The sequence below is a fragment of the Pediculus humanus genome, genomic scaffold, assembly GCF_000006295.1.
Source record: "Pediculus humanus corporis 1103172107551 genomic scaffold, whole genome shotgun sequence".
NCBI classification, from domain to species: Eukaryota; Metazoa; Arthropoda; class Insecta; order Psocodea; family Pediculidae; genus Pediculus; species Pediculus humanus.
Window position 1 is genome coordinate 247403 of NW_002987166.1, and position 15878 is coordinate 263280.

Here is a 15878-nt window from a genome sequence, read left to right on the forward strand (position 1 = left end):
ATTTTTTTTTTCTTTTCTTTTTAACCATGTAATGTTATCATTTAAAGCAACCTTACTTCAAATTATTTAAAAAATTTAAGCAAATCCACAAATTTAAATTTAAATTCTCCCATAGAAATTCAACTACAATAATTAATATTTGCCAAGTAAGCAAATTCATTTTTTTTAAATTTTTGGCGTAGACGAGCATAATTTTAAATATTTATGCAAGTTGTATACATTTTTCAATTAACGTTTTTTTAATTGATAAAATCAAAAAGAAACAAAAAGAAAAAAAAAAACTTTTTTTGCAGCCGTTTTTATTTTTCGACCTTTTATGTTATTGCTAAGTTTGCATCATTTGTTTTAATTAAATTAAAATTGTTAATACGACTTTTTCTTTTTAAAACGGATTTATGTAACATAATGTACTTATTAATATATATTAACAGTTGATAATTACAGAACCGATAAGATTTTAAATAAAATAAAAAAAGGGTAATTACCTTTTTTGAATTACAAAAAAAATGTCTTTTCTTTTCTTTTAAAGTTTAAAAAAGGAAAAAATAAAAAAAATTTTTTTCAAAAGTTGGCAACTTTAAGCACTATGGCAACTGTTTATAAAGTTTAAAAATAAACAGTGTGCATTATGCACACACACAAATTATTTAATAAATTACATTAATGACAACCAGTTGACAACAAATATTTTTAAATTAAATTTTTAATTTAAAAACTTATTTTTATGTTAATATGACGTTAAAATACAATTTAATTTATTAAATACGACTAAAATCATCATGTGCGTGTTTTTTTTTTTAAGATGTAAACTTGATACTATCTGTTTATTCTATGTTTATCACTTTATCTTCTTCATTTCTAACGTTATTATAATGGCTGCTCAAACACAATCTAATAATATAATTTTTTTATATTTCAGTTAAAGAATGGGATCACCGGAAAGACTCGCCGAAATTCGTTTATTAACCGAACGAAATAATATTAAAGTGCCTGTATATGACACAACGACTGTTGAAGATGTTTGTTTAGAAATAGCTAAAACATTAGGAATTGGACCTATTTGTAGACATTTGTTTTCACTCAGAGTTAGAGATACAAAAATTTGGTTGTTCCCCAGTTACAAACTCTCTGAAATGAGGTCTGATTGTGTTTTCGATTATAGACTTCGTTTTAAAGTTCCAAAATTAAGTAGATTAAAGCAAATTGATTTGGAAGCATTCAATTATTATTATCATCAAGTCAGAAAGGATATTTTAGATAATCAAGTTCCAGATATAAGTTATGAAAAGCATAAAGGAGAATTATTAGGATTAGGTGTGACAGATATGTACAGAGTTATGATCGAACAAGGACTTTCTGTCGATCAAATCGAATCCGATTATAAGAAATACATTCCGAAATCATTGCTTAAACATCATTTTTTGTTTATTAAGCCAAAAATTCATACATCACTGAGTAAAATTAAAATAAAAAAAGAACAGGATGGTTGGTTTGTCAAAGAAGAATACCTAAATTTATTTGATAAAATTGCACCTAATTATTTAAGCGAAAAATACAATGCTCAAATGGATGATGGTGGTTCGATTAAATTAGTTTCTATTCATGTGAATCCCTTCGCAAAAGAACAGTCTGGAATTAATTATCTTTTCGATGAAAAAGATGAGGTATGAGAATTATCATTCTTAAAATTTAATAAAATTTACCATCATAAAATAGCAAGCCTAATTTTTTCCTCCTAATTTCTTTTTTCCATTACAGAAATTTCCTTTTTTTAAATTTCTCCCGTTTTTTATCCTAAAATCGATAGAGTTCAAGTGAGTTATAACATTTACAAATATTTTACTTTTATATGTTTTATTGTTTTGATAAATTACATAATTAATTTGCTTTTTCAGTGGCAATATTTATGTTCAATTGAAGAATTATGTTATATATCTGTTAGAAATGATGGAACTGTTGAAATTTGTAGAAAAAATGGAATACCTTCATATTTTAGATTTACATCGACATTGGTCATGTATTCGTTTGTTAGTCTGTTAGATGGTTATTACAGGTTTAGTTGTAAATGGATATTTAACTTATGTAAAGATGTGTTTTCTCCATCACTTAAAACATTACAAAATTTAAAATGTCACGGTCCTGTTGGGTAAATAAAATCATATGATTTAACAATGGTTCAATGGATAAGTTAATTTAATTATTATCATTATTTTTTTTTTTTAGAGGTCAATTTTCATATTCTAAATTAGAAGAAAAAAGAAATAATAAACCTGGAACATTTATCATAAGAGAAAGTGAAACTCTCTATGACATTTATTATTTAGATGTTTGCACGCAGAATTCGGCAAAGCCTAAAACTTTTAAAATAGAAAAAGTAAAAGGTGCAGGTTATTTTTTTAGCTTCGACCAAAAAACTTATCCAACAATGGTTGCTTTAGTGAATGCATACAGGCACAGCGATGGAGAAGTCACACTTTTAGAATGTATTCCTCCATCGGAATTTGGTAATTACTAACTTGATTTTTGAAAATTGTTTACAAAGCATCAAAATTAAATTAAACATTTTATTCGACAACAACTTTAGATAAAACTCAATTGTTGGTCTGTGCTTCCGATTTAAAAGTAGACAAAAGTGGTAATTTACCAGTAGACTCTTTAGACACTATTAAAAGCAGTTCTCCCATTATCATAAATATAAAAAATCTTCAAGTGTTCAAAGGTGTCAAAAAAGAAAGTCAAAGTTCATTAATGTATCATTATCGTAGCATTTTAAAACTTCAAAATGGTGGAAAAGTCGAAGCGTCAATGAAAGTTTTAAAACCAGAATTTAGAGATTCGTACTTGAGTGTAAGCTAATGAAATTCAAACGCGGATGAACATTTTTTTACACGATGCACGAATATTTGCAATAATATCCCATCATTCCAGGAATTACTTGAATTGGCCGGTTCGTGGGCATGTTTGCAATCGAATTCCATCGTCAAATTATTCGGAATTACTCTTCGCGGACCCGTTTCTATGGTCTCGGAATATTTACCTTACGGGCCTTTCGATGCTTACCTCAGAGACAAAAAAATATTGATGAAAGATGTGGATTTGGTCGAAGCCGGAACTTATATTGCTTCCGCATTGTGGCATTTAGTAAATTGAACGATTTATCCCCTTACTAAAAATTTTTTCTTTCCGTCAATTTAATTTCTAATTGAAATATATATTATTTATTAGGAAGAATGTGGGATAGTTCACGGGAATATTAGATGCAGGAAACTTCTAGTCAGCGTACACAACGAAAACACTTGCCTAATAAAATTATGCGATCCGGGCCTACACAAATATTCGAATGAAGAGTATGATAATTACATGTTACGACTCGGTTTTGCATTCGACCTCCTAAAAACTTATTATTATTATTATTATTATTATTATTTTAGTGTTCATTGGATACCACCAGAATGCTATTACGATTTTAAATTGGCCAAAACAATTCCGTCCGCTGATGTTTGGGCTTTCGGTACGACTCTGTGGGAAATATTTTCGTTTGGAGCCACTCCGGATATGGGAAATGATAAAGACGTAAGGCTTTGAGTTGAAATATGACATAATAATAATAATAATAATTATGTAAAAAAATTAATTTTATGTTTTTTTTGTTTAGAATTACATAAGAGGAAAGAGGTTGGGATTGCCAATCGGTTGTCCGATTGACATTTACAGGTTAATATTGGAGTGTTGGGACGCAGATATTGACAGGCGGAAAAAACCTCAAGCGATTATGCGAGATATTAATCAAATATTGTATCAAGGTAAAGTAATAATAATAATAATGATAATGATAATATTGCGAAATTTAAATTTGTAATTTCCAACTATTTATAATTTTTTTCTGTGTTCAGTTTTCAATTCGCGAAGGGTGCATTCTTACGCCACGGCTTTTCCGAAAGCGTTTAAAAACGACGATCAGGATAGTATGACGGAATCGAACACAAGTTTATGGTCTGATGCAACCGCCGAAACATTTCTAGTCACGGACATACCGACTGATAATTTGATTCCGCTCTCCGATTTGTCTTCCAGTTGTACAATAGATAATCCGAAAATAGAAAATTTATTGTTTAAGGGTTTGGGGGAAGCTTACGTAAGATTTTCTTTTTTTTTAATAAGTTTATTATTATTATTCGACTCGGATTGAAATCGATTAATTGTTATCGTGTCATTAATTTTTTTTTTCGTTTTAGTCTACTCAGATCATGTCGCCTAACATTTCAGCGTTTTTGGCACAGTTTCAATCAAGTTTGAGCAGTTCTTTGGATAGTGACACGTACATTCAAAGCATATTCGAAATAGATAAAAATTGCAACGTTGTTCTTCAGGGAAGAATAGGACAAGTGAGTGTCGTTTTAAACCTTTTTTTTTTAAAAAAAAGGTTTAAATTAATTTTTTTTTTATTTTTTTTGCCGAAGGGATTCTACGGTGAGGTGTACAAAGGGATATTAGAAAGAGCCGATCACGAACCTCAGTTGGTAGCCGTGAAAAAATTAAAAGCTAACGCTCTCAGCACGACACGACACGATTTAGAACGTGAAATTTCAATAATGGAGGTAATTAATTGCCCGCCACCACCCCCACCACTACTACTCTAATTTACGACTACTCTCTTTTGACATATAAATTTCCTTTTCCAGAGTTTGAAACACAAAAACATTGTGGAAATAATAGGAGCGATTCACGAACCCGACATAAGTCTAGTCATGGAATATGTCCAATACGGTTCTTTGCAAACTTATTTGAAAATAAACAAGGAAACTCTTAAACCTGAATCCTTGCTCAAATTTGCTTCGGATGTCGCAAGCGTACGTCGAATTTACTGTTAAAAAAAAAAAAAAATTATGACTCGATTTTTTTAATGTGATTTAATTTTTTGTTTTTTTTCTCTCCCCCCCCCCCCTTCTCCCGTAGGGAATGGTATATTTAGGAAAGAAAAACATTGTGCACAGGGATTTAGCAGCTAGAAATATATTAGTAGCAAGCGAAAATCACGTTAAAATATCTGATTTCGGTTTGGCACAAGTCGTGGAACAAAACAGTTATTACATTTTAAAAACAAATCGGGAATTACCGATAAAATGGTAAGAAAAGAAGGGATACGAAAAAAGGAAATTTTGCGATTGCGGTGTTGCCGCGTCGACAGAGACGTAATCACGTGATTTTTAACGGTTAAGGTTTTTTTTTTTTTTGTCACAGGTACGCTCCGGAAAGTTTAAGAGACGGAAGATTTTCTCATTATTCGGACGTTTGGTCGTACGGCGTGACTCTATACGAAATGTTTTCCCTCGGGGAAGATCCGACATTGCCCTGTTGTTCGGACGACGTCAATCAATCCCAATTGTTGACGGCTTTAGAAGGCGGTGCACGATTGCCGTGTCCGCCGACGTGTCCGCAACTCGTTTACGTCAAAGTCATATCGCCATGTTGGAAATTGGATTCGAAAGAAAGGCCGACGTTTACGATGATTTTCGATAAAATACAAAAAATCAGACTTTGATCTATTTTTTTTTTCTAAAAAAAAATAATTTAATCGATTCGCATCAACGGATCAATTTAGCCAAAGAATAATTTTTCATCTACTTCTTTTTCTTCCTGCTCGCCTGTGAATTTTAAATTTTTTTTTTTTTTTTTTGATCAAATTACGACGACGGCCATAATAATCGACACAACGAAACAAACCGACAAACGAACCGAAAAAAAAAAAAAATTTTAATTGACGATGTATAGTCTTCTTCTTTTTTATTTTTAAATATTGTTTTTTAATAAATAATTATTATTATTATTATAATGGTTATTAAATTGGTTTCGATATAAATTTTATTTCATGCATAAAATAATAATAATTATGATTAAATATTTAAATTTAATTCCGGTTCAAAAGAGATTTGCAAATAATTTAAATTTAAAATTTATTTAAAAAAAAAAAAAAACCGAACGTTTTCGATACGAAAGTTTTTTTTTTTTTTATTGTTTCTAATAGTTAACAACAACAAAGAATAATAATAATAATAATAATAATAATAATAATAATGAGGATAATGATAATTATTTTAATAAAAACTCGTCCTATTGTATTTTTATTAAAATTTTTGTTTTTTGTTTTAATGATAACGGACACGTACAATGGATAATCATTATTATCATCATCATCGTTATATATAAATGTATATTTAAAAAGATAAAAAAAATTATTACAAAATCGGGGGTGGTGGGGGGCTATCATTAATAAAATAAAAATTGACGATTTTTGTAAAAAAAAAAAAAAACGCGATGTTGTTTGTCATAAAAAAAGTTTATTATTATCATTATTATAAATAATTTATTATTATTATTACCATTTATTTTTTTTAAATTTACCGAAAAAAATATAATAATAATTAAAAGGGAGCGGGGGGGGGGAAATGAAAGGAGTGGAAAATTATTTTAATGACTCTTCGTACGTAATGTTTAAATTTTTTTTTTTTCGGTTTGAGAAAAATTATTATTTTTTATTAAACAATCCATTTAAAAATGTGCGTCGTCGTCGTTCGTTCGTTCGTTCGTTCCCGCAATTATAACTAATTATTTGAAAAATAATAATAATAATAATAATAATGATGATGATGATTATAATAATAAAATCGATCACTTATGTAAAAACAATTAAATTTTATTGAGGTTTTTAAACTTTTTTTCCATTTTTTTTTTTTTTAATGAGCGATATCATCATCATCATCATCATCATCGTTATAATAATATTGTAAAAAAAAAAACTTTTAATAATAATAATAATATTAGTAATAGTAATAATAATAATAATAATGATAAAAGTAGTTTTTTTTTTACGGGTATTTATTGCAACGTTCACACCTGTAAGTATAGAAAAAAATTTTTTTTTTATTTTATTTTTATGCGAATTGTAATCGTTTTCGCGGATTTATATAAATAATGATAATAATGATAATAATGATAATAATAATGATAGGAACGATGATGATAATAATGATGATACCGACGAAAGAACGAACCGTAATTAAAAATTTAAAAAAAATTGTAGTGCGGGTTACTTTTAAAACAACGACCGTTTTTTTTTCAGAAAAAAAAGACATCGATTTCTTTAAAATAATAATAATGATATTATTAATAAAAATAATAATAATAATAATAATAATTTTTTTGGAAAGTTCTCGAACGAAACGATAATTTCTCGACGACGAGGACGACAATAAAAGTAATGGATTAATTCAGTTGAATTTTTTTTTTTTTTTTTTCGAACACCATTGACCGAACCGTTTCGAATCGTTTGTGTTCGTTTTAGAAAAAAAAAAAAATGCGTGCATGTGCGTGTGTGCGCGTGCTCGGATCATTTAAAAACAAATGACTATGATAATGGTTAAAAAATAATAATAATAATAATAAAATCACGTTCGGATACGTACGTATGGAAAGTTTTCGATTAGAACAGACAAGTGTGACTTATGGTGACTCGTATTAAATTCTTCTCCTTCCGGCTATAGAAAAAAAGATGAGAGAGAGAGAGAGAGAAAAAGAGAGGGAGAGAGAGAGAGAAAGAGAGAGAAAGATAGACCCCCCTGGGAGCACACAGGTATCATTAATCAAATGAAAAAAAAAAAAAAAAAAAAAAACTCGCTTACAAAATATTATTATATCTTCAAAATCCAATTGAATATTATTATTATTATTATTAGTATTTTTTTTATGACATTCCAACCGTACATAAAAAGAAAGAAAATGAAAAAAAAAAATAATAATAATAATAATAATAATAATAATAATAATAATAATAATAATAATAATAATAATGAAATAAAATAAAATAAAATTTTTTTTTTTTAACGGTGATGAGTTTTTTTTTTCTTTTTTTGCTGTCGTTCATCTTTTTTTTTCTTTTTCGTGTCATTAAATAAATTTGCATTCGGACGATAATAGTCAATAATAATAATAATAATAATAATAATAATAATAATAATAATAATAATAATAATAATAATAATAATAATAATAATAATAATAATAAAATTTTTGTAAAAAAAAACCACGTGAAAGGAATATTTGTTTTTTTTTCTGTAAAAAAAATAAAAAATAAAAAATTGAATTTTTAAATTTACGTTTAAAACGTAAAAAAAAAGCAATAAGGTTTAAGTACGAGTCTATTAAAAAAAAAAGGTCACAGGTACGAAATAACCTTTTGCGTGTTTTTTTTGATGAGTTTAAATAAAAACGATTTTTTTTCCTATTTTTTTTTTTTTTTTTTTTTTAGTTTTCGTAACGTAGAAGAGAATTCAGCCGTTTTTATGTAAAAAAAAAAAAAAAAAATCAACATAAAATAAAATAATTTAAAAAAAAAAAAAAAATGCACGCGTTTTTTTATGCGACATTAACGAACGAGATAATTAAAAATTTTCCTACGATGAAAAATTTTTTTTATTACCACTGATTTTCTTCTTCCCCCTTTCTCCTCCGGGCTCTTCATTTTTTTTATAAAATTGAAAAAGAGCTTTGTTAAAGTCATTAGATTTGATATTCCACGATCGTAATAAATAATAATAATAATAATATGTAGAAAGGCATAAGAAAATTTTTAAATGTCTTCATTGGAATATCTGTCGTGAATATGGACTAGTCAAGGAATGGTACCAACAGAAATCCACATTGGCAGAACTGTGCCAGCCAACAAACCGGATATCATCCTGAGACATAATGCTAAAAGGCGGTGTAAGCTAATTGAAGTATCTGTATCGGCGGGAAAAACACCAGAGGGGCAAAGAAGAGGACAAAAGGCTGAAATAGCCAGGATGTGGGAAGTAAAGACAGAAACTATTCCGGTCATCGTGGGAGCAGCACTGGGAGCCATACTACATTCAATAGGAGGAAATCTGAAGAAGATTTTGAAGAATTTAAAAGAAGAAACCATCCAGGAAATCGCACTATGTGGGACGGCCCACATTTTTCAAAAGCAGGAGCACCCACGAGTATTTATTCCTAAGGGATCGGGTAGAGCCTGGAATAAATTCACAAAAACTCCGACAAGTACACAAACTCGTGTCGTTTTCAAAAGTGATAATAATAATAAAAACAACAGGAAAGAAAAAATGGTGAAGAAGGTCATCATCATCATCATTTCCGAGTAGTAGAAGTAATAAAAATCGTTTCATTCGAATTTGCAAGTTTTTTAAATATCCCTCCAAGTGTTTTTTTTGTTTTAAACACTAGCAGAAGACCAATCAAACATTTATTATTATTATTATATTATTAAAAAGAATGAAAAAGAGAGAGAGAGAGAGAGAGAACAAAGGTTTTTTTTTATTACGTATTAATTAAAAAATTATTATTATTATTTTATTTTTTTTTGTCCAGGTGTGGAATAACTTTTATACGCGTGCGTAATCTATCATGTGAATGACTTGATTTTATTAAATGTCGTTATTATTATTATTATTATTATTATTATTATTGTTATTATTATTATTATTATTGTACGGCGAACGGATTTTTTCGCCTCGAAGGGGTTTTCATTTTATTCATTCATTCATTCATTCACGCGATGATAGAATTTCGTTTGTTGCATTGTCGTCCGATGCCGAATTTTATTTTTTTAATACTCGGTCGCACATAAATACAATCGTGACGTCAAATTAAAATAATAATAATAATAATAACGATGATATTTATAATAATTCCATTGGGGGGAGGGCGAAGGAGGTGAAGAAGTGAAGAGAGGAGGGGGAAGGGTAAAACTTGCAGATTGGAGATTTTTATTGAATTCTTAGAGAAAAATTTTCCCACCGTATGACGTAATCAAATGAAAAGAGAAAAAATTTTCCCTCTCGTATTTTCCCTCTTTTCGTTATCAATTTTTTTTTTCTTATCAAAAAAATAAAAATTTGTTTATCGATCGATGACGTTTATAATAATAATAATAAAAATAAAATCGAAACAAATTTTTTTCTTTTCGGCTGTGACCGTACGCAACGAGAAAAAAAAAAAAAAAAAATTCGCGACACCCCTACCCTGCCCCCTTGCCCCCCTTCCTCCCTCCCATCACATCATCCTGATGCACGTACGAACGCGCACACACAAAACCATAAACATTTTTATACGAATATGTATCAAGGTTTCGAAAAAAAAAAAAAAATCGTTTAATTGCACGTTCGAAACGAATATCATCTCTATTACCGGGGATAATATTTTCTTGGAAGGTGCGAGGAGGGGGCAGGTACAAGAGGAAATGGGGATCAATGTGGAAGGGGGGGAGCGTGCGAACAACAGAGGAGGAGGAAGAGGAGGAGGGAGTAAAAATGAAAGAGAGAATTCTTTAGATAAATATAGGTTTTGGAATATTCAATTTTTTAAATAGAGAGCGGATCAAATTAACCGTGAAAACTTTTTTTGAGTGTGTTTGTGTGTGTGTGTGTGGCATTTAATACACACAAGACGGGAAAATATGTCATTTTTTTTTTTTTCCTCCATTATTGATACCGTTTAAAGTCTTTTTTTTTTTTTTTTTAATTTCTTATTGCCAGCCACGAACGAACGAAAATAATAATCATAATGATAATGATGATAATGATAAAAAAAAAAGTCATTTATGATTAAGATCGCACGCGCGTTCGGTTCATATATTTTCGTTATTGTTTTTTTTTTTTATATCGAATTTAATGTCATTTTCCGTAACAAATCTATAATCTCTCTCTTTTCTCTCTCTCTCTCTCTCTCTTTTTGATATACATACATACGTTTTGAATAAGTAATTTAAGTTTATTATTTCTTTTTTTTTTAAATTCAATAATTGAACAGAAAATTGTTTTTTTTTTTTTTTTTTTTTTTGCATTTTGAATTCGTTGTGTAAGGTAACAAACAACACACAAAACCACACGTACGATATCATTTATCATTATTATTATTATTATTATTATTATTTTGGAAGTTCACTACCATTTTTCTTTTTTTTTCCAATAATTATTATTTTATTTCTTTTTCGAAACGTTTTCATTATTTAAACGCGCGTGACGGATCGGATACATACATAGACGAACAAACTAAAAAATTTTCTTTTTTTTTTCATTAAAATAATAATAATAATAATGGCGGCGGGGAATAATTATAAATAATATTTTATTTTTTATTTTTAAAATAATTAATTACTTTTTTATTATTATTAAAAATAATTTTTAAACAAATTGGGCTTTATGAGCCGTGCAATTATAATAATAATTTTTTAGAAAGTTTTTCTTTTTACATAAACTAATTAATTTTTTTATTTAATTTAAATATTTAAATAATTTTTTTTTTATGTGGGGGGCGAGGAGGAGGAGGGGCATTAAAAAAAAATTAACGATCGAAACGATCGAGAATCGCGAACGTTATTATCATTATTATTGTTATTTGTTTTCGATTTATTTGTTTATAACTGAAAATTTTTTTTTTGTTTTCCAAGAAAATTTGTTTGTTTAAAAAAAAAATTTTTGGCTACGATTATTTATAATTAATTATTTTTCGAATGATTCTTCAATTTATCGATATATCGATCGATCTATCGATTAATCGAAGTTTAAATATTCCTCCGACCTTTTTTTTTAAAAACTTTTACGTTAATTGTTTGTCGAGTCGGTGTTTCATTATTTAAAAATTTGTTTGTTGTTTAAAAAATTTAAATCCAGAACAACAAACAAACAAACAAATTGTTTTAGTTATTAAAGTAAGAATTAGTTTTACATAAAAAATAATTAATACACTAATTAGTCAATTTTTTTAAAATTAAAATTAAAAGAACGAAGAGGGGGGAAAAAAAATTTTCCAGTTTATCGTTTTTAAATGTCAAATGATAAAAATGGAGACGTTTTTCTTTTGTTTTTCTTTTTTCTTATTTTTTCTCATTGTTTAACTTTTAATGACATTTAACAGAAAAAAAAAAAACAATTTTTCGTCATTTATAAAAAAAAAAAAAAGAAAAAAAAACGCCTTGAATGTAATTGTAATTTCTTGAGGCCATCACGATGATAATTACGATTAAAGAACAAAAGACAATTTTAAAGACGACCATCGCGATTCTCTCTCAACGCCCAAAAAAAAAAAAAAATTTTTTTTCTTTTTCTTTTTCATTAAATAAAATTAAAAAAAAAAAAAGAAAAAAAAATGTTTAACAAACGTTAACGCCTTTTCTTTTTCTTCTTCTCCTCTCCTCTTTTTATTTATTATTTATTAAAATAAATTTATTTCGTGATTATTATTATCATTATTATTACGATTAGCCAGAAGGAAAATGCACGCATATTATTATTATTATTATTATTATTATTTTATTGTAATTAATTTTATTACGATTATTATTTAAATTTATCAAACAGAAAAAAAAACAATGAAATGGTGACGATGACGATGACGATTCGTCGTAGTGATAAAAATTATTATTATTATTCTTTGACATATTTAAATTTTTAATTATTATTATTATTAGCTAATGATAATTTATGTGTTATTGCAAAATCCGTGTTTGTTTCGTTTGTTTGTTTGTTTGTTTCCTCGTACGCAATTTCACGCGTAAATTCCAAGAGGAAAAAAAAATAAAAATTTATGGGGAGTTCCCGATTTAAAAACAAATTTGGGGAGGGGGAGGGGAGGGAAACAAACGAACTGAAAAGAAGGTTCGGATTAGAATCGATAAGTAATAATAATAATAATAATGATAATAATGAAATTTTCGGACGAATAAAGGCATGCGAACGAATCACCACAAACATCACTAAAATATTAATCACGTGAAATTTTTTTTTTTTTTTTGTAATTTAATTTTTAAGCACTCATAATAATGATGACAATGATAATAATGATGATGATAATAATGATGATGATGATGATGATGATGATGATGATGATGATGATAAATCGCAATTCATCATGACGTTTGTCATCGTCGTAAAAAGTTTTCTATACGGGGGGAAAAACAATTAAAAAAAATTTTTTTTTCGTCGTATATATATTAAATAATAATTATTATTATTATTACGCGCGAGTGCGTGAGTGCGTGTGTGTGACAGTAAATGTTTTTTTTTTTTTTTTTTTTTTAATCAATCGACCTTTTCTTCGGGTAATAAATAATGTGTGTGTGTGTGTGTGTGACCATCAGTCACGAACTTATTACTTAAGTTAATCATTTTTAATACACACGTTTGTACAACAAATACTAAAAAAAAAAAAAAAATTTTTTTTTTTATAACTATCATCATACGTGACGTTATTTTTTTCTTTTCTCCAGTATTTCTCCAGCAATAATATAAGTATAATAAAAAATATATTTACATAACAATTTCATTAAGAAAAAAAAAATTATGCGATTTTTTATTTTTTATTTCGGTTGTTATCGACGTAATAACGAACGAACACACACGTCACTGGAGAAAAACAAAATTTATTTAAAATAAATAAAAAAAAACTGGAACCGAAATTAGAAAATTTTCATTTGATTCCAGATTCCAAAACCGAAAAATAATTTCTTTTTTTTACGTAATAATAATAATAATAATAATAATAATAATAATAATAATAATAATAATAATAAATGAAATTAATATTCTACGTGAATTTAAACGTATATAAATATTTTTACGTATTTTATTCCACGGTTAAATTTTTTTTTTTTCCGCGTTTGAGTCCCCATTTAAATTCGTAAATTTTATTTTTACGGGCCCCCCTTTTTTCAGGGGCCTTTTTTTTAAAACGTAACAACGATTTCGAACCCAAACCCCCAAACGTTCTTTAAATAAAAAAAAAAAAAAAACGAGGACGAGAACATAAAATGATTGGCAATCAACTGGAATTTCACTTTAACGTTCTTTAAAAAAAAAAAATTCATCGTGTTTATCCAATAATAATAATAATGATGATGTTTGTGAGTGCGTGCGTAATTAATTATGCGTGCGACCGAATTTATCATTTTAATTATTTGCAAACCTTCATTTAAATTCTTGTTTTTTTTTTTTATTTATTTACAAAACAGGTCGTTTCTCCCTCTCCCTCCCTCCTCTCCTCTCCTCGTATTTTAACTACTTCTCGTCTAGTTAGTTAATTATTTTATTATTATTATTATTATTTCGCATATGTGCATATCCTTAAGGAATAATTATTACTCGGTAATAAATTCGCCCAGAGTAACAAAAAAAAAAAAAATGGTCATTTTAATGAGACTAGTTAAATATGATTGAATATTAACTTGGATAAATTAAAAGTATCACACAATACTTTAAAAGAGAAAATATTATTATTATTATTATTTTACATTAACCGTAAATTTTACGCGAAAAAAAAAATAAAACAGGACCGAAGGTTATCATCGTTGCCATTATTTAAATAACGGTTTTTTTTAATTCTTTGAATATGTTTTGAAAAGAAAAAAAAAATTTTTTTTTACCCTTTGGCCACATTCCCACAGGTCCGACTGTTCGACTTTTATTTTTTTTTATTATTTAATTAAAGTTTTGCATAATTATTAACTTTTTATTTGTTGTTGTTGTTTGTCGGTACAAACGAAATTGTATGTTTTTAAAAAAGGATGGAAAGTTTTAATGACGTTATTAGGGGAGGGAGGCAGTCGTATTAAAAAAAAAAAAAGAACAAACGACGACGACTACGAGTTCAACAGGATTTTATTTAATTTGCACGAGGCCAAAAAAAAATTAATCTTTTACATAAAATAAATAAATAATTTTTAACATAAAGTGTTTATTAAATATTATTATCGACAGCAGCAGCCGCGATCATTTTAATAATTTTATTAACACTTTGGGAAAAAAAAAAGGAAAACTTTTCCTGTTTTCGTCTCGATTAATTCGATTAATGCGTTATTATTATTATTACCGTAATTTTTTTAAATATTAATTATCAAACTCTAAGTTAATAAGTAAAAAAAAAAAGAAAAATTAATATTATTATTTAAGTGTAAATTTTTAATTGAACGTTTAACAACAGAGTAAAATAATAATAATAATAATATGCAGTACAATAATTATATTATTAATTATTTCATGCATGAATTCAAGTGAAAATTTCTTTCTTTTTTTATTTTTTAAATAATTTATTATTATTATAATTTTTTTTTTAAAATTATAGATTATTATTAAATAAAAAAAAGTGAAAGATGACGTTCGTTTTAAAACGAGAAGAAAAATTTTTTAAATATTTTATTAATAATTTTTAAGTATTTGAAATTTAAATTTGGGTATTTGTGATGACACCCCTAAAGAAAATGAAAAATGGTAAAGAAAAGGTATGGAAAATGTAACAACAAAATCCGACACTTATAAATAATAAAAATAAATAAATAAATTTTTTTTTGTTTAAACAAATTGAATGTGCATGTATGTGTATGTGTGTGTGTGCGTGTGGTCAATTTGTAAAATCGGAAAAATTTTTTTTTATAATTCTTTGTTGTCGTTCGAACATTTCCATTTTCAAATGAAAATTTATAAATTAATTTATATATATATTGTTATGATCCCGTACTCAATATTCACATTTTCAACTTTTTATAAACAAAAGACTGGCGACGAACTCAAATTGTTCTTCTTTAGAAGCGAAGCTTCTAAAGACTCCTTCTTTTATTTTATTTGCAAGTGTTTGCTCGAACATTCGAAACAGTTGACTGACGAAAGACCAAAGTAATATAGGCAAGCTACACAGCTTGGCGTTGGTTCATTTTTGATTTTTAGTCTAGCTGTAATAAGTTCTTGTTTATTAATATTAGTTTTGTGATAGTTTTAAGTGCTTGTTCATTACTTACAAAAATAAAGAACGAACCGAATATAACATATTAAAATTTTGGCGCAGTCGACGAAGGA

The 15878-nt window shown here is 27.3% G+C and overlaps 1 protein-coding gene across 1 annotated transcript; it reads left to right on the forward strand.

Moving 5' to 3' along the window:
- Positions 1–926: 926 nt before the first annotated feature.
- Phum_PHUM202560 (tyrosine-protein kinase jak2, putative) lies at positions 927–5542 on the forward strand (the record flags this gene model as incomplete). The annotated part of the gene is made up of 14 exons (XM_002425426.1): positions 927–1664; positions 1896–2146; positions 2224–2504; positions 2585–2847; positions 2929–3141; positions 3226–3347; positions 3432–3573; positions 3656–3803; positions 3894–4135; positions 4236–4385; positions 4461–4598; positions 4683–4850; positions 4957–5126; positions 5242–5542. The coding sequence occupies 14 exons, from the start codon at positions 927–929 to the stop codon at positions 5540–5542; spliced, it is 3327 nt and encodes a 1108-aa protein (XP_002425471.1).
- Positions 5543–15878: the final 10336 nt, after the last annotated feature.